We start from the raw sequence: 18,075 nt of genomic DNA, 5'->3' as shown, positions 1-18,075 counted from the left end.
GACTTATTAATACAGCTGGGTCATACTTCAGAGGCCATGTACAGATGCATTAATTATCGTTGGCCTTCAAAATATCTTCTTCATGCTCTCGGTCTTTGTCTCTATCATTCTCAGGTCCCAATTTAAGGCGTACACTACAGAGGCTGATGGAGAAGCTCGGCGGCGCCACGATGTGCACAAGATTGTGACAAATCCACTCAAGTTAGGTAGTATTGGATCTAAAGCTGGGTAATTAACCCGGAAGGACACCGACACTTGTCCAGACTACCGGGTATGGATTGCCCTCAGACATTAGTCAGTTTTCGTTGGCCGGTATGGACGATTCCTCAGAGCTCCCGGCCTACCGGCCGGGTTTGGGTACGGATTTTCCCTCCGCGTGAGGGGTCCCGATGGCCGTTTTGGGTACGGATTGTCCTCAGGCCCTCCCACCAATTGTCATGGGTCCTACAAAAATGCTCTCCGCACGCGGAAGCTTTGTCAAGTTGCGACACCGTAGTTGGATCCGATATCATTTACAACCGGGGTATATCTAGCTGGCCTGCCTTGAAGCACAGAAACACACATCCAATTTTTGCACACTATGGCTAACAAGCAAAAGGCTCTCGTTTGCTCAGGCCTCCAGGGAACGTACTCCGTCGAGCTCATCGATGTGCCTGAGCCTGGTCCTGGCCAGGTGCTCGTCGAGCTGCAGGCTATCGGGCTGAACCCGATGGACTGGCTCATGCGCGATATTGGTATATTCGTCCCCAAGTGGCCCGCAGTCTTCGGGTACGACGGTGCAGGGATCATCAAGAAGGTGGGCGAGGGAGTTACGAGTATCAAGGCTGGAGACAAAGTGCAAGTATCGACTTCTGCTTATATGCAGGAATAGTGGGCTGACGTGCCTGTAGGATGCATGCTGGCACTCTCCAAGAACCGAGGGTGTCGACATTCATGCAGTATGTCGTGATGAAGGCAGAGTTCGTCGCCAAGGTGTGCTCCGCTGGTGTTTATGCATTCAAGCACCGATTTACATGCCAGCGCAGGTTCCGAGTAATATTTCTCTCGACCAAGCCTCGACAATCCCGCTCGTGCTAGCAACTGCAGTTTTGGGCATGTACGATAGCAAGCGCGCACCGCATGGTGGGATTGGCTTGACTCCACCTTGGGAAGAGGGTGGACGGAACAAGTACGCAGGCGAGCCTATCGTCATCAACGCTGGCTCTACTGCAGTGGGACAATACAGTAGGCTGTCTGCTTAAATCTAGCTGGCAAAGAGCTCACGCGTGACGCAGTGATCCAATTCGCCAAACTCTCTGGTTTCTCACCCATTATCACGACTGCGTCGAAGCACAATGAAGAGTACCTCAAATCTCTCGGCGCAACGCACGTCATCGACCGCACCATCTCTTTGTCCTCGCTGCCCGCCGCGTTACGCGCCATTACAGAGAAGCCGATCATGTACGGCGCGGACGCGATCTCGACGGCCGAGACGCAGAACGCGATGTACAACGTCGTCGCGCCCGGGGGAAATCTGCTCATTGACACGCACAACCAAATCGGGAAGGATAAGCTCGAGAGCGGGGAAAAGTTTGTCGCGCAGGTGTTTGGCGATGTACAGCACCCGCCGGAGCAGGCGTGTGGTCTGGCCCTATATGCAAACATCACGGGGTTGCTTGAGAGGGGCGAGATCAAGGTAGGCGTATTTGTACGTCAGACTTCGTTGTGAAATATGCTGATATGGACCGTCTAGCCTAACAGGATCGAAGTCATCCCTGGCGGGTTGGCGGGGATACCTGGAGCCTTGGACAGGCTCAAGAGCGGCGTCAGCGCGTTGAAACTCGCGGTTCGTCCTCAGGAGACCCCATAATTTAGTGGACATGGAACTTAGGCTCGGTATGATGGTTATCAGTATAATACTAGCTAAATAGGTTCGGTACTCCCTGCCTAGTCTTTTACCAGTGCAGATGGTCGCCAGGCAATTACATAATAAACCAGAAGAACATCTCACCCGGAGTGGCTTGCCGAACCCGCCGTGGCTGTGCGACGCCACCAAGGCACGGTGATAACGCCTTTCGCTTTCCAGTTTTACCCTGCATCCTTATACTGCCTCGCGCACTACCTTTTCCATGCCACGCTAGTAATGTCTACCCTGCCTGCTTTCTCGGTGGACTTATCCCCGCAGCAATGTAACGAAGAAAGATCCGGGGAAATCATGTCGCTTGTGGTGTTGAAGTGGAGGCTGAAATGACTGGGTGCGCTGCGATCAAGCCATCTTATTAAGACGATTTGTCATTTGAACGTCACCCTATCCCCGCAAAAAAGAGCAAATCATTGCAGTTGATTCCGCTACAGTCGCTTGCATATGAAACTGCAGTGCCTTTGAAGGCAATGCGTGCTGTAAGCGCACATTGTCACGCTCTTTCAACCAGCTCGAGGTAAGGCGGAACGACGTGCTCAAAATATCTGAAAAATGTTCAAATATTTTGATTGTTACGCATATCGCGGAATGCAATGAAGTTAGTCTGACATTTAGTACTTGCCAGGAGATGAAAGGCGGAGGGACCACACGCGCGCTTGGCATAACACTACTAGGCGCTAGTAGGCAGATTGAGTGCTCGCCTTCGGAGATTCCGCGCTACGGACACCAAAAATGCAGGCGGGGCTGCCAAAATTTTGCAGTAAGCCATCGCAGAGAAAGCTTACCTACACGAAGGTCAGTGCGACAGCATTGTTGGTTTGTGATCCTTTCGTGACTTTCCGTGACTATCACCGCACCAGATAAGGCGAATTTGTACGGAGCAAATACTGGAACAAAATCAAACGACCGCTATAACGCGCTGACCAATCGTTCACGCTCACGAGTCGCGCGAGCGGCTGCGCACGTCACGGCTTGGATGTGGCATGCATGGCTCTCCTGCGTACTGCGTCGGCAGAATCGCGTACGCGATAAATCGGCCGTGGCTCCGCGGGGGTACGGCTGCCGTGCACGGTATTATAAAAGCCAGGGTGTTTTCAAGACACCGACACGCACTCTCCCCACCATTCAACACTCCTCATGCAGCAGAAGGTACTCATCCTCACTGGCAAGCTTAGCGAATCGAGCGGCAAGTTCGTCGTCGACGTCAAGGATATGCCGGAGCCTGGTCCTGGCTACGTCCTCGTCGAGGTTCATGCGGCGGCGCTGAACCCGATAGACTGCGCGATGGCGGACACGGGCCTCTTCGTCAAGGAGTGGCCCCTTACTTTAGGTTTCGACGCTGCAGGTGTCGTCAAAAAGCTTGGTGAAGGCGTCACACACTTCGCAGTTGGCGATAAAGTGTAAGCATGTGCCTCGGTTTCGTGTTAGTGCTCACGCCGCTTGCTAACATGTTTGAAAGCATGCATGCAGGTACCCATGTAGATCCAGCAGTGTTCACGTTCCAGCAGTACGTTGTTATGCGCGCAGAATTTGTTGCGAAAGTATGTGCTAGTACCCCTTCCGCAAGACTCGCCCTAATCGCACCCTTATAATGCTTAGGTTCCTTCGAATATCACTCTAGATCAGGCTGCCACCATTCCTTTGACGATGGCGACTGCCGCTCTTGGGCTGTACGACAAGAAACAAAAACCTTTTGGTGGTATTGGTTTAACTCCGCCTTGGGAGGAAGGTGGCCGAGGCAAATATGCTGGCGAGCCCATTGTCATCCTGGGTGGCGCTTCAGGTGTTGGCCAACATGGTAAGCCTCTTTACTTCTTATTTGTCTCCGTGTACGTCAACATGGATGTTTCTGCCAGCAATCCAGTTTGCTAAGATCTCTGGATTCTCTCCTATTATCACAACGGCTTCGACGAGCAACGAAGAATACCTCAAATCGCTGGGCGCGACACAGGTCGTCGATCGGAACTTACCCCTGTCTGAGCTCTCGTCGCTCGTAAAGCAGATCACAGACAAGCCGGTCAAGTACGGCTTCGGCGCAATCGGGACCCCGGACGCGCAGGACGCACTCTATGATGTGGTCGCATCCGGCGGCCAGCTGCTCCTCGTCAAGCAGCCCACGATTGACGAGGCAAAACTCGCAAAGGGAGACAAGTATGTTGGGCGCGTGTTTGCGGACGTCCATCTGCCGGCACAGCAGGAAGTCGGCAGGGGCCTGTACGCGCATCTCACTCGCTTGGTCGAAGCTGGAGATATCAAAGTATGTTCGCTTCTTGTTGTAAAGGTGCTGATAGATGCTGATTAATTCTCTTGACATAGCCTACGAAGCTGGAGGTGCTTCCGAACGGTCTGGCGGGGATCCCCGAAGGGCTACAGAGGTTAAAGAAGGGAGTGAGCGCGCTCAAATTTGTCGCGCGTCCTCAAGAAACTCCTTAAGCTTTTTCCATCGACGTTAAGGGGCTGAGCGAGCAGAGTCACCAATACCAGTGTGAAGAAGCAGGAAATATTCGTAAAGGCATTGAATTTCGTCAATAAGCAGAAGGAAAAGGTCACGGTAAAGGCCATAGGATATAGGTAACCTGACTCTAGCGGCAGCCAGGAATAGTTGTAATCCATCCCCTTCTTACTCTGCGTGTTTTATGGAGACGAAGCGGCCTCCCGTCGGGACTTCTTAAATGTCTGAGCCCACGAAGCACACTTCTCTGTGAGACAACATTAGCCTGATTTCCTTCATGACTACGGAGATAGCTCGCCTCTGACACTTCGCTTACACGAATGGATATCCTTTGCCCACGGATGGGAGGTAACGTTCGCGCCACAATTCGAACACACAGGTTCACTAGTCATGCGTAAGTATTTATCAACATCGTGATGCATACAACATACCGGTTGACCTCATGTGCTTCGAAGAGATGTAACACAAAGTCGTCGTAGGACCGCACAGGATGTCTACAAATCTTCTCGCCGACTTGGTAGTTACAGCGAACAGCGTATGCTCCAGTGTCATGGTCCACGGTTAGGCCGACGTTGTTCATCAGAAACAGGTCTGGGAGTTTGCTTTCCTGGTGCATCAATCTATGAGACGAAAGAAGATGAAGGGAGTACATGCACATACCTGTGGGTGATGGAAGACGGAGTCGAAGGCTTCTTGTACAGCAGGGCCCGAAGGAAGATGTAATGGCAGCGAGCTTGGCTTCTGCTGTGGAGTGCTCTGTGTGACGCAAGCCTTAAGCGAGCTCTGAGAATAGGACGCGTATCAGTTCCTGCACGCAACCTCGAAGCGAACGACGTACCCGCAGGTCAGACGTCAATGTAGGCGTTAGGGGAAGCGACTTGTCGACTTGAACTTGAGTAGCAGAATTGCTGTGGGTCTGGACACTGGGCGGGGCAATCGGCGGGTATGTCACTGTAGGCGGCGTCCTCCCAGGACCCTGATGCGCCGAGTCGGGCTCAACGAACACTTGGGAGATCTCGCGAGGAGTCTGTGGATGGGCGTGCTTACTCGCCGGTCGTCTCGCCTTCGCTAAGGGTCCGCACGCGAAGTCACGAACGACACCCCGGACGAACTCTGGATCGTCAAAGAGTAGCTGGTCTATCAGACTATCGATGGCGATACCTTTCTCTTCCAGCAGAAAAAATAGGGAGAGTATCCACCGAGCGAGGTTAGATGAGGACGAGCCATCGCTCCTGTCGTCCGCCTGGCCAGCGCGAACAACGCCGTCTTCCGACAATTTCTGCCGAGTGTGTTGGCGTCGCTGAGCATCCGCACTGGAGGTTGATGGTGGCACAGGCCCTTGGAGTGCTGGCGGAAGAGTCAATGGGGTTTGCCCTATGGGCATCTGCGCAGACTGCTGTTCAATAGGCACAGCCAGATGTCGAACAGACGAGGGGCGCAACGTCTGCGATGCATGACTACGGGGACTTTCCAACGGAACATGATTCGTCGATGCGCTAGAAGCGGAGGATGGGGTTTGGGAGACAGTATCGGTCATGAGATGCTGCTCGCGGTGGGCCGGAGGTTGACGAATGGAAGTCACAGCGGTGGGAGCGTCAAGGTTTGCGCGAGTGTTACGAGCGCTGCGTTTTGACCGAGGGTCGTCGCTCCATCCACTCATGGCGACATGAGGAGCGGAAGAATCAGAAATTACTGGGCCGTTGTCTGATAGCTGGTATCTGAGGTGGCTCGGTGGGACGGGGGACATAATAGCTGTAGGCGGAGAGCGAGATTTTGACGTGCCGCGATGGTGGCTTAAATTGTCCAGGTCGAAGCGAACGTGACGGATCCCTGCCTCACGCCTCGAGCGTCCAGAGGACCGAGCTGCGCAGCGGTCATCCTTTAAGTGGATATCGAGGCCGTGGCTTGTGCGTTCGGGCGAGCCCATGCTGGTTGAGCTAAGGCCTGATCGGAACCGATGGCCAGGGCGCGCCATTGCAGAACCACCGGACTGTGCTCTGCGCACAGGCTGACAAGCAGACTGAGCACGACGCACTTGATGTTCGCGCATCTCGTGTTCCAGCTAGGATAAGAGCCTCAATCAGAAGTGCACATGGAGAGAATCAGCTGACGTACATCCGTTATGATGTTGCGCGTCTTGGATGTTGTCTCGGGGCACTCGGCACTAATTCCAACAAATCCGCGGATTTTCTCTCTAGGGGAGGCATTGCCAGATGGGATGGTCCTGTCCGACTTGCCACCTTCGTTCTGCCAAGCCTCGCGACGTCCGTGTCCTCTGCGAACGGGCGAACGGAGTCAGCAGACAAACCGGAGGTCCGTATGTCGACTTACCTCGACGCAATGCCTGATTTCCCACCGCTGGGTTGCCTAGAAGGTGCAACTTGCCTTTCTCTGCCTTCATTTCGAACGATAATATCTCCAATACCAGAGCCATTGCTATGGTTGATGTTGTCCGAGCCGCTTCGGGGGGTTTGACGAAGAGAGGCGGTATACGAAAAGTCCTTAGCATCAGGGTGCGACTGGGGCTGCTGCCTTCGCATCGTAGTTGAGGAAGCCTATGGGGCTTGAGGCACCCCAAATGGCATGAAGCGTAATACCATTCTCACCTCGTTTCCTGTCTTACTCCAGGGAGTATGAGTGGACGTAGCCGGTTGACTAGAGCTTGTTCCTCGCGGGAGCTGAGGCGTCTGCACAGCGTCTGAAACTGAACGGGTCTATGCAAGGTGAGATGTTACAGCGAGCAAGAGACGGATTAAACTTACTATCGGGACCATATCCTCTGTTGGCACCGCAGAAACATAGAGATTTCTGGTAGCGAGCAACGGCGTGGCGTACTGATAATTGACATGCCCGGAGCCGTCGACGGGAGGTACAGGCTGGCAAAGTCGGCGATCAGGACTTCGGGATACGGAGCGCTGCTCTCGCACTTGGTTCATGCTTCGTTCAGCGAAGTGTTGGGAGAGGAGGTCGCCTGGGCTGGGAGGAAGAATCTTATTGATGGTACTGTTGCGATTGGGACGCTCCACGTCCTGGGGACTTGAAAGTTAAAAACAGAGCTCTGTCACAGTTTGGAGAATTCAAGACGTACTGGAAAAGGTGGGACAAGGCTCCAACCCTCGTCACTGTGGGCTGTTGACCAACTGGATGGCTGCCTGCAAAAAGTAGTCGGTAGGTACTCTGTTGGCATAGCCAGAAAGTTTAAGTGGGTAGCTATGGGGTGGGGATAGCGCTGCGAAACGAGAGCGTCGCAAGTGGCACCGGTTGTGGTTCAGAGAGAGGTTGCGATGAGGGGGCGGTTTTAGTTAATTCAGGTAGATATACGGTGGCTGGAGGGCGCAGAATCTAAGTTCGCCACTTATCAGCGCTGTGCCGACGGGCCAGTGACCTCGCCTCGTGCACTTAATGAGTCGCTTTTCCATCAGAGGACATATTTGGGTGCCGGTGCCGGCGGCTGACGAGAACAATCGGGATGAAGCTGCGAGGCCCAACAGAGCCGTCGCTAGGACTGTTCAGAGTTTCGTTTGGTAGTACCGTGGGTTTCGGAGCCTGTATTATCGACATCGGGGGGAGCGTAGGCTTAGAGTACAATGTGACGGCCAGGCACATATTTTTGAAAAGCTTTTCAAGGCTTATTCAGCGCAGCCTGAGTTTTTAGACCCTAGCCACAGGTCCTACAGCCATTAATGATTCTAGACGTTTGTTGAAAAATCCAGTGTACCTAGTCGGGACAGCGCTTACCGGTAAGACCAAACTTCTCGGGTGTAATGACTGATAAGGCAAGTTGCTGATTATCGACGGGTACGGAGCCGAATAGGTTCCCCCGAGCCTGATCTTGCCGGCAGAAATCTTCCAGTCTACCCTGAACTTCCAGGCGGACAATAGGAAATACTCTGACAAACTCCCTGCCATGACATTTCCCAAGTCCTGCGGAAGGTGGTTGGGCATGTGTAGATGAGACTGCACTTACGCAAGGCACGGCTCTGCATCCCGGCAGCTGATGCACGCTTGGAGACTTTTGCAAGTACAAAGACAAATGCCCACGAGAGTCGGAGCATCGTAGAGAAGCTCCGGAGGACGAAAAGCCTTTTCTGCCTGCAACGTGTAAGGAGCATGGTGGTAACCGTGACGGGGGGAGTACGATTTGTCGTCTTGCTGCGTTAATAGGGTCGAGCGATGAGCAGACCTTATTGCATGTGCTGTTCCGTGTACCGAGCTGAACACAGCCAAGGCCATGCCGGGCAGCATGTCCCGCCTAACATTGATCATTCATTTTAAGAGGCTTCCATATGTCAATCCCGAGGAGGCTAGAGATAATCCTGCGATGAAAACATATTTGAGTATCGATGGCGAGTTTGCGAGAATCAGAATGAAACAACACATGTACCAATGAAATAAACAGTCAATAAACCTTCTACACAATCAGTCGCTAATTGTGCATCCAGGTCCTGCTTAAAGCTTGTCCGTGCCCTGTTCCTACTTCTTGTTTTGGAACGCTGTGAACAAGCTTTTCGCAGTGCCCCGCACCTCCGGTGCTTAATCGTCCAGGTAATCTACTACCCGAGTAGCTGCCTCTACTTTGCCGACATGAAACGGAGATTCCCGAATGTATCGGCAAATTGAGGCTAGTGAGTTTGAAGAACTTCGCTGCGGACTCGGAGATGACGTCAGTAGAGAGGCATCCTGTGATTCATCGCAGCGCCACGTCGCATAGGCGGGTTCGGCGTCACCCTGCGTCGCCTCGTAGTGTTTCTGCATTTCCGGGTTTAATCTCCGTGGAGGCATCTGGGAAATACAGTCACATATTCACCGGTAAACATCACGTGCATGTTCAATCGCGCTCTTGCGTAAATCTGCGAGATCGTTTGTGCTCCCAAAGAATCTGGTCACTAAGTGTGGAGGCTCAAGCTTCAGGTTCCGAGGTAGGGTCCTTCGGCAGCAGTACTGTGTTCTCTTCTCAACAATGGCAAATAATCGAGTAATTTCAAACATACGATACCACGCAGAGTTGATCAGCTCCATGCTAGCCGCTCCGGCGAGCAGCGCGAACGCTGCAAGGCTTGCTCGGAGCGGCTCAGCGGGACATACCCGTTGTTCTAAGAGGCTGCGCCGAGGTAAACCGCATCAGCACGATGTTATCGATGATTATCCGCAGTCACGCGCCCGCCCTCCGCGCCTGTAGCAAAGTTTGGGCAACACGTTTTGCGAGGTATGCGGACATGAGGCTTGGTCGGATGCCGCCACAAAGACGGAGTGACTTCACTTGTCACAAACCAAGCCCTTGTTACGCCTTGTTACGCCCTGCGCGCTTCGCTCGCTCGGAGCTAGCAAGTCTCTTTCCCTCGGGCCTACCTTATAAGAAAGTTGTGTAACTTCAACTACCATGAGATATTATGCAGACTGTGAATTGATTACATTACGACAGCATGGATGCTATGCTGATGCTGCGTGTACAGTGGAAGCTCCCCGCAGGGCCTGCTCCGGCCCTGCCAGGACCCGAATTTCAATCTAGATTCAGCGTGCCACTCTGTCGTCCCGCGATGAGATACCACCATCTAATCTCGGAGCTTGCATGATCTGATTATGCGTATCGCTGATATCCATAGACACAACGTGCCGGCCGCATGTCGTCGGTGGTCTAACTATGCGGCCCCTTGAAATCGAGTACGGGATCCTAGGGGAAATTCTCATCGAAGTGCTCTCTGTTTTCCTTTCCTTTGTTTCCTAGGAGTTTGGCCCCGGCTGCCCGCGTGTTTACAACATCCACGCGTACGCCGGACGTTGCGAACTACATCTATTGTCTTTCGCGACGCTACTCTCACGTCCTTGCATTCTAATCAATTGTCTCCACATCACACCAATTACCCCACCCTCTGTCGCCCGGCCAGGAAGCTCTCCTTTGCTGCCGTAAGCAAACGGAATATGCCCGTCCGCCCACCTCCCGAGGTATGTGCGCATCTTCGCACCAGACTACCCGTCGCTTACACTGTGACCTGCAAGATTTTACAAGAAGAGTACAACAAGTTAGAGTGTAACGGAAGTGTCGTATCTGCGCCTAGGATTTTCCAGGACGGGCTGGATGTCCGGGATGTCCGGCACTCTCTTCCCAGACCTCTGCACAGGTCATAGGCTATTCTGCTCGCGCAGCCGCCCTTAGGAAGGCTCATACCTCCATCGTGGTCGGTGCCTTTTTGACTGCTTCCCCCTCTTCTATCGTTCTCACCGCGCGCTGTATCATGCCTAAATCAGCTACGCTTACGCCCCTCGCGTCATTCGCAGTCTTTCACTACCACGTATCCTCTTCGGGCCTGGCAATTGCAGATGAAGACATCCCTCTGAGAGCACTACAAAGCGAGCAAGGATGGCAGAAACCATCTGCTACTAAGAACGCTGATGCCTTGCGCAGTGCAGGTCCATGTCGTTCCCAGAGCTTAAAGGTACGTACTCCAGTGGCACATCCAAGTAAATTCTCCTTGACCAGTACTCCGATCGTAATAGGATCAGCTCAGCTCCGGGAAAGTGGTTATCCAGTACGCTTATGCCATCCTCGATGCTCCCGAGGCGTCACATAAAGGTCCCACAGCGAGCGTAAAGCTCGGGCAAAAGAAAGTCTGGTGGGACTACGCCCAGCTCGCGCAACCTCGCAGCCACTCCCTCAGCACGCTCACAATAGTAGACGACGACGACGACAGCCACTACAAAAGCCCTGAGACCTCCGCAGCGCCGTCCATGATCTCTGACGACGAATCCGACGACGAGCCTGACGACGGCTTGCGCACGCCACCTCCAGTCGCCCGTGCCATGCCGCGTGTCCGCGCGAGCACTCTCCTGTCGGGGTCAGGTTTACAACTCAGCGTCTCCCCTCGCTCCGAGCCCATGTCGGATTCAAACGAGGAAGCCTTGCTCGAGCCGCTGCCGCTCCCCGACCTGTCGATACCGTTTGAGGACTCTCGAGCGATGAATGTCGGTCGCATGGGCGGATCGCGCGCGTGGTTGTCCAGGAAAATGATCTTCGGCACCGGTGGTCCCATCTGGCGGTCGTCGCAAAATGTTGCATCTACGTCTGCGTCATGACAATCTGCGCAAGGGACGGCGTCTGCCGGCAACCGCGACTAACGGCAGAGTGCACATTGCTCTCCGCTAGCACGTGCTGTTCACTTGCTGTACTTATGAGGAGTGTGAATTGTGGGCTACTCTATGTAGTTCAGTATCGCGCTTTTACGATCAAACCGGGTGCCAGTGACCTGATTGTGACTGGGATGCACCGATTCGCACGCCGCGACCGGTCTTTCGTTTCTAAGACTCAACACAAGAGAGTACGCCAATAAGTAACTCTTCACTTTGCGAGGGTGCTGGTAAATTCGTGGACGTTTCGAAGCCAATTCCGGTGTCGTCGCAGACTGGGCTTGTTTCCGGATGGTGTTTAAGTCGAGCGTGCGCTCCTCGGCGGCAGTAATGGCGCTTAAGTACCGCAGTTTCCATTTACGGTTCACCACCGGCAGCGCGACGGCGGTGTGCGCGACCCTGAATTCCTGAACGTTAACCCGCTAGCCAAACACACATCTTGACCACAAACAACGAACTTTCAGATGCATTCATCTATTCGACGCATTCATACTTACTCCGCAATTTCTGACGATGCAACCTCAACAACATACGCCTACAGTACTTATTCGCGTCAGCAGCCTGACGGTGTCCGTACGCCGCCCGCGAGGCTAAAGATGGACGGACCACCTGCAGCCCCACGAGGCGGATCATGACGACCGTGGCGACGCTGCGTTTTAGCATTATGCTGCCATTTTTGCTGAGATCGCCGCCAAGTACGTCGCCCAGGGCTGTGGCTCGCTGCACGCTTCGCTCTTCCGACGACTTCTCTGAGGTTTTGCCGAACCTGACTTTGAATCAGGCTGCAGCCGTCCCAAACACAAACACCCTCATCCTTTGTTTTTCTTACTGAAGGAGGTAAATAGCCCCGCGCTCGCCACATCCTGGGGGGAGTAGTCGCAGTAAGCACGCTAGCGAGTTCCTGTCAGAGTCGGTCGCGTTTCTGCAGTTGCACAGTCCAATTGGAATATCTCACAACGCCAGGTACTGAAAATAGTCTAATTTATAGCACTCTCCAGTTTTTTCTTATCATGTCGACTAACCCAAAGCATTACAAGGTTGGCGACCTATGGGATACCTCAGCAAGCAGGACTGTAGGCTTGAAGCGGATCTGCGGGAACTAGTTGAACGAGTGAGTTTAGCTAAGCTGTCTTTGCAAACCCCCGTCCACAGATGCTTGGTGTGTCCCACCCGGGGTCTATAAGGCACTTTAGTCGGCATTTCTCGTGAGGTGGCATGCGGACACGGGGTTTGGAAGGGGACTACTGCAGCACCACAAATACAATGCGACAATTGAATGTAACCCCTCACGCCCAGCCAGCAATACGCCTGGCCAAGTTTGCCTCGGGTCCGCTACGTGAAACATTCATGCAAAGGTATAAATTCGAATTTTGACACCCCCCTGACACTGGAAATTTGGAAACTTTGTGGGTGACAGGTCATGGCTTGAATGACATGCTAACATTAAGCAGTATACATGGGAAGTTTTTCAGCGCAGCTATGCGGCTGTGATAAATTAAGCAGGGGACTCTGAGACCTTGGCAACATCTTTGCCGACTTGCTCTCTCTCTTACGCTATTTCCCTTGGCCTATCCACGATTCACCACATTTACGCATACGCCGTGTGTTTTAAGCTACACTTGCACCTTGTGATCACCCATTTGCATCCGCCTCGAGGCTATTACCCACCACTCACGCCTTCGATAGTCCCGCCGCTTTTCTGCCAATTACAGGGTCCTGCAGAGAGCGAAGCCGCGTCGTTAGGAGTACCTGCAGGTATTTATCCGCTTACGCTACCCAAAATGCTGTTATGATGATAAATTCACAGTTAATATACAAATAAGCTCGGTATGCAACTGGAGGCAACTCGCCATGCCCTCGCCGCCTCCAGTACCCTGAAGGTGCCACATGAAAGTTCCGCAATGGATGAAAAGCGTACACGCGAGAAGGACACTACCTGGTGGGACCGCATTGAACGCGCGCAACCTCATGAACGTCCACTCAGCACTCTCATAGCCGTTGACCGTGGTCACTGCGGCTCCGACAGCGACAGATCTAAGACCTCTGAGACGTCCCCGATGACCTCCGACGATGATTTTAGCGAAGAACCTGAGGACGGCTTGCGCACCCCAGCGTCTGCCGCCTTCATCATACCCGCTGTCCGTACACATAAATCCCTGTCATGGCCCAGTTTACAATCTAATGTCGCTCTTGCCCCCCAGCAGAAGCCGTCTCCAACCAAGGAGACTTTGCTAGAGCCGCTCCCACTTCCTGGACTTCGGACACCGCTGGCACCCTCTCGAGAGACGAGCGCCCCGCTCATCAGCGGATCGTGCCCCTGGTGGACTCGGAAAGTGACATTCGGTGAAGGAGGCCCCAGTTGGCGGCCATTGCAAAGTGCTCCGAGGTCGATGTCAGCGTTTGATCAATCTGCGCACGAAACGTGAGGTTGCCTGTCTGACTAGCGATGACGCATGCCTCCCTAATTTTAACGACTTCATACTCACCAACTTCTATTGTTCTTTCATGCGCACTCAATACATCTACATTTTTTCTTTCTTTTTCCCACTTAGTGGCTCTCGTTGACTATGGTATACCTCTTCCTTCCATCATTAAACTCGCTGCGAGGCCTTCGCATATCTCGTACTCAGTTATGCGTATCGTACTTCGATTTCCACACCGATATCACAGTGCTACGAAACTAGAAATAGATCTTGGTACAATAGTGTATAGGGTATATGCACTATGCCACTGACAACAAAGAGTAGCTCACACTCCACGATCCCCATAAGAACGACAAGCGACCCAGAGCACACGCTAGCAGAGAATAATATACACCGAGGCGTTGCTACAAAATTAGTAATAAATAGAATAGTAGAGCGTGATGGTCGTAAGAACTCGTATGAATCGCATTCGTATCGTAACAGTTGGGGCGTGTGGCGCAGAACGCAATTCGTAGTGCATTGCAGCCGATAGAGCGCAAGAAAGCCTCCACCGTTAATCAAGGTGGCCGGCCGACATACCCAGCGCAGATCGTCACGACGCAAACGTGGACGCAGCCTCCTGAACATTTCGCGACGACCGCCAGCTGGGGCCGCCTGCACGGAATGTTACCTTCCGGGTCACCCACGCGCGCGACCCGTCAGTGCGACTGACGTTCGTTACCCGAGAGTGAGAGTTCGTGAAAGGGATTGGGAGGCCAAGGAACGGCAGCGGCTCGAGCAAGGTTTCTCTGTTCGGAGACGACTTGGGCTCGCGGGTAGGGGAAGGGGAGGGGGTAACGCCGAGCTGCAGGCCCAGCCCTGATGGGAGAGTGCTCGCGCGAGCAGGCGACATGATGCAGGCGACTGGAGGCGGTGTGCGCAAGCCGTCGTCGTGCTCGTCGTCGGATTCGTCGTCAAAGACCATCGACGGCGCTGCGGATGTCTCAAATCCTTTTCCGTTACAGTCGTCGTGATGGTTGTCTACGGTTACGAGCGTGTTGAGGGAGTGATTGTAAGACTGCGCGAGCTGGACACAGTCCCACCAGGCTGGGGCTTTCTTGTGTCTGAACTTTTCGTCCGCTGTGGGAATTTTGTATGACGCTTCCGGAGCATCAAGGAGGGCACAAGCGTATTTAGTAGCCTCTTGCTCAAAGCTAGAATCATCCTATGTACAGTCGGCCGACTATTCAGGGAAAGTTCGTCTGAATACGCCACAAGTACGTACCTCTGAGCTCTGTAAACGGCATGGCGTCGGCCAAGCATCCAGGTCGTTTTGGAGAATCCTGAATTCAGGTGCAATATTGCAGTTGCACTCTATGTCTTCGTACTCTTCTGGGAAAATCTTGCAAGTTATACAGTATGAGCACTGGGTAGTCTGGTGTGAAGCGATCATTGGCACATACCTCGGGAAGTGGGCGAATGGGCATGATGTACCCGTCTGCTCGCAAACAATACAGAAGAGTTTGCTAGTCTGATCGACAGCCGGTAGAGCAACCAACGAGAAATAGAGGCAATATATTCAAATGGGAAGACGGCGTGAGGGGGGCGTCGTGGAGGGGTGTTGATATAGCTCGCAACGTTCCAGCGTGCGCGTAAGTGCTGCAAGTTTGTGAACAGATGAGGACAATAGTTTAGGAAACAGAGAATGGGAAGCGGAGGGCACGTCGATGAGAACTTGGCCCAGGATTTCCATACTCCATTTAAGGTGTTGTTGGACCGCCAAAGACATGAGGCTGGCACGTTGTGTTCGTGGAAATCAGCGCTGTGTGGCATCAGCTCGTGCGAACTCAGGCTCCGAGGTTGTCTCATCGCGGGACTGTGGAGCGGTATGCCATATCTAGATTGAAGTTCAGGTCTCGAGGCCAAACCGGCTGTACGGAGGACTTCCATGCATGCATTGAACTCAACATCAGCATCGCTTTCACGCCACGCTAAATTAATTGACTCACAGTTTGTATAGCATCAGAGGACATCTGAACCTGGAAAAATTCTCTGCGAGGTTTCGAGCTATCCACTGACCCCGGGTTCAAGTTCAAGGACGAAAGCAGGAGTGATCAAGCGTGACTGGGGCTTGGCCAGTGATGTGTGATGGTCACCCCATCTTTGTGGCGCCGCAGCAGCGCCAATACTTACATCCCGAGCCTCATGTCCCGCGTACCTCGCAAAACGTGTTGCCCGAACTTTGTTGCAGACGCGCAGGACGGCGCCGCACGCCTGCGGATAGTCATCGATAACATCGTGCTGAGGCAGTTCAACTCAGCGCATCTTCTCAGGGCGGTGGGCATGCCCCGCAAAGCCGCTTCCAACATGCCTTCAATGGCGTTCATGCTACTCGCCGGGGCGGCCTGCATGGTACGTACTGCTTTTGTTCTGGATGGTACGTGCGAAATTATTCGATTTTTGACCCACGGTTGACGAAAGAGCGCAGATATGGTCGCTGTTGTCGGAGCTTGACCTTCACACTTCGTGACCAGATGCTGCAATGCTGGTAACCTCGGAGGGATGCCGGATCGTCAAGGAACACGAGTGATCTCCTAAATCTCCGTCAGAGCACAATCAGGCGCTCCTATTTACTCATTTGGAGTGAGGCACCGCCACACGTAATACTCTCCAGTGAACATGTGAGTCTATTTCCTAGATGTCTTCACGGAGATTAAACTCGGAGATGTAGAAACTCTGAGAGAACGACTCCGAACCCGCCTACGCGACGCAGCATAACCGTAAATCACAGGATGTCTACTGCCTCTTCATTGACGTCACCTCCAAGTCCGCGGCAAAGTTCCTCAAATTCACCAATATTTCTCAAGTTGCACATGACTCAGTTTGCCGAAAAGCCGGACATCTCCGTCTCATCTCGGTAAAGTTGACGCTGCTGCTCGAGTGGCGCATCTGGGTGATCAAGTGCTGAAAGTGCGGGTACGGTGCGGCGGGCCCAAATCCAGCGCTGTTGGGAGAAGAGGCAGTAGCAAGATGCGAACAGTATGCATGACATCCCGTCTTACTTCGCCTAGACTTATTATCGTCTTTCAGGAAAACCATCGTATCCTAGAGTCAGCCACTCCACTGTATCGATACTTTAGGAACCTTCTTGAAACTAATGATTAGCGTTAGTGATGGAGCACGCTGCTCGGCATAGTAACCCACCTGTGTTCAGCTCGGCACACGGAACAACACATGCGGTCAGACCTGTCCACTGCTTGATTCTATTAACACAGCCCGACGACGGGCACGTGCTTCCGTTGACTATGGTTGCCACCATGCTTTTTCCACGTTACCAGCAGGAGAAGCTGTTCATTCTGCACGACTTCCTCACGATGCTCCGTATATGACTAGCGCTTGCACTTGCAGAAGTCTCCATCAGTTTCTGGGATGAAGAGCCGTGCCTTGTGCATGTGCAGTGCCCTCTTACCGTCTCATTTGTGCATGGCCAACCGCCGTCCGCAGGACTTGGGCAATGACATGACAAAGCGTTTGTCTGCGTGCTTCCTATTAACTTTTTTCGGGGCAGATTGGCAGATTTCTGAAGGAACAAAAGAGGCAAAACGATGTTTGGAGAAACCGGGCCGACCCCCGCACATAGTCGATAATCGGCAAGTTGCCTTACTGAACTGTATTCCTGACACAGCGTCCGAGAAACTCGGCCTTACCGGTAAGCGCTATTCCTGGCACTGTACTTTTACGACCGTACCGGGTGTCACATGTCACACCGCTTTTCCGCGGACACCGCTAATAATATTCTCTCGATTTATGGCGATTTTGGTGAGTTGTCGGAAAAACTCATTTTGGGCACTTTCATCCGGTATGGTCGTAAAAGTACAGTACTCCACGTCCTTCCAGCTTACCGACCGGAAACACTGGACGCTTCAACAGATGTCTGGTACCATTCTTTGATATACATGTGACTGGGTCTCAGGATTTCAAAGTGCACAGAGAGAACTGCGAAACAGACTCGGAGTTATTCGGAGCTAAGCGCTTTCCTCAATGTCGGCACTGCCATACAGCTCCCAAGACTCGTCATACCAAACCAAGTTTCACAAGACCCTGACGATGTCTCTTCTGAACGTCAGCGCCCTATCTCAGCTGTATCCATCAGCCACCGGCAAGGTATCAGGTTTTGTACTCCGACGGAGAAGCTGCTT

The 18,075-nt window shown here is 53.0% G+C and overlaps 6 protein-coding genes across 6 annotated transcripts; 4 read left to right on the top strand and 2 right to left on the bottom strand.

Moving 5' to 3' along the window:
• Positions 1-527: 527 nt before the first annotated feature.
• PHACADRAFT_207426 (uncharacterized protein) lies at positions 528-1,963 on the top strand. Its single transcript, XM_007393857.1, has 5 exons — positions 528-837; positions 891-972; positions 1,026-1,224; positions 1,275-1,675; positions 1,733-1,963. Exons 1-5 carry the CDS (start codon positions 581-583, stop codon positions 1,847-1,849), a joined length of 1,056 nt encoding a protein of 351 aa, XP_007393919.1. The 5' UTR covers positions 528-580; the 3' UTR covers positions 1,850-1,963.
• Positions 1,964-2,871: 908 nt separating this feature from the next.
• On the top strand, positions 2,872-4,487 carry PHACADRAFT_253077 (uncharacterized protein). Its single transcript, XM_007393856.1, has 5 exons — positions 2,872-3,300; positions 3,360-3,441; positions 3,500-3,698; positions 3,757-4,157; positions 4,217-4,487. The coding sequence occupies exons 1-5, from the start codon at positions 3,038-3,040 to the stop codon at positions 4,331-4,333; spliced, it is 1,062 nt and encodes a 353-aa protein (XP_007393918.1). The 5' UTR covers positions 2,872-3,037; the 3' UTR covers positions 4,334-4,487.
• An 81-nt stretch (positions 4,488-4,568) lies between these two features.
• PHACADRAFT_27075 (uncharacterized protein) lies at positions 4,569-7,539 on the bottom strand (the record flags this gene model as incomplete). Its single annotated transcript, XM_007392675.1, has 10 exons — positions 4,569-4,633; positions 4,669-4,736; positions 4,784-4,959; positions 5,013-5,135; positions 5,191-6,414; positions 6,468-6,627; positions 6,684-6,907; positions 6,959-7,066; positions 7,115-7,381; positions 7,441-7,539. 10 exons carry the CDS (start codon positions 7,537-7,539, stop codon positions 4,569-4,571), a joined length of 2,514 nt encoding a protein of 837 aa, XP_007392737.1.
• A 3,493-nt stretch (positions 7,540-11,032) lies between these two features.
• Positions 11,033-11,510, top strand: PHACADRAFT_253072 (uncharacterized protein). Its single transcript, XM_007393855.1, has one exon. The coding sequence runs from the start codon at positions 11,079-11,081 to the stop codon at positions 11,421-11,423; it is 345 nt and encodes a 114-aa protein (XP_007393917.1). The 5' UTR covers positions 11,033-11,078; the 3' UTR covers positions 11,424-11,510.
• Positions 11,511-13,375: 1,865 nt separating this feature from the next.
• On the top strand, positions 13,376-13,900 carry PHACADRAFT_182906 (uncharacterized protein; the record flags this gene model as incomplete). Its single annotated transcript, XM_007393854.1, has 1 exon — positions 13,376-13,900. One exon carries the CDS (start codon positions 13,376-13,378, stop codon positions 13,898-13,900), a length of 525 nt encoding a protein of 174 aa, XP_007393916.1.
• A 179-nt stretch (positions 13,901-14,079) lies between these two features.
• PHACADRAFT_253071 (uncharacterized protein) lies at positions 14,080-15,118 on the bottom strand (the record flags this gene model as incomplete). Its single annotated transcript, XM_007393853.1, has 1 exon — positions 14,080-15,118. A coding segment is annotated over exon 1 (247 nt), but the record flags the coding sequence as incomplete, so codon positions are not given.
• Between the last annotated feature and the right edge of the window lie 2,957 nt (positions 15,119-18,075).

This window comes from Phanerochaete carnosa, assembly GCF_000300595.1.
Source record: "Phanerochaete carnosa HHB-10118-sp unplaced genomic scaffold PHACAscaffold_3, whole genome shotgun sequence".
Classification (NCBI taxonomy): domain Eukaryota; kingdom Fungi; phylum Basidiomycota; class Agaricomycetes; order Polyporales; family Phanerochaetaceae; genus Phanerochaete; species Phanerochaete carnosa.
This window is presented reverse-complemented; position numbering and strand designations above follow the sequence as displayed.

Coding starts and splice junctions, on each gene's coding strand:
- PHACADRAFT_207426 (XM_007393857.1), top strand. CDS start 581: ATGGCTAACAAGCAAAAGGCTCTCGTTTGCTCAGGCCTCCAGGGAACG. Junction 838..890: donor ATCAAGGCTGGAGACAAAGT/GCAAGTATCGAC, acceptor ACGTGCCTGTAG/GATGCATGCTGGCACTCTCC. Junction 973..1,025: donor AGGCAGAGTTCGTCGCCAAG/GTGTGCTCCGCT, acceptor ATGCCAGCGCAG/GTTCCGAGTAATATTTCTCT.
- PHACADRAFT_253077 (XM_007393856.1), top strand. CDS start 3,038: ATGCAGCAGAAGGTACTCATCCTCACTGGCAAGCTTAGCGAATCGAGC. Junction 3,301..3,359: donor TTCGCAGTTGGCGATAAAGT/GTAAGCATGTGC, acceptor CATGTTTGAAAG/CATGCATGCAGGTACCCATG. Junction 3,699..3,756: donor TTCAGGTGTTGGCCAACATG/GTAAGCCTCTTT, acceptor TGTTTCTGCCAG/CAATCCAGTTTGCTAAGATC.
- PHACADRAFT_253072 (XM_007393855.1), top strand. CDS start 11,079: ATGATCTCTGACGACGAATCCGACGACGAGCCTGACGACGGCTTGCGC.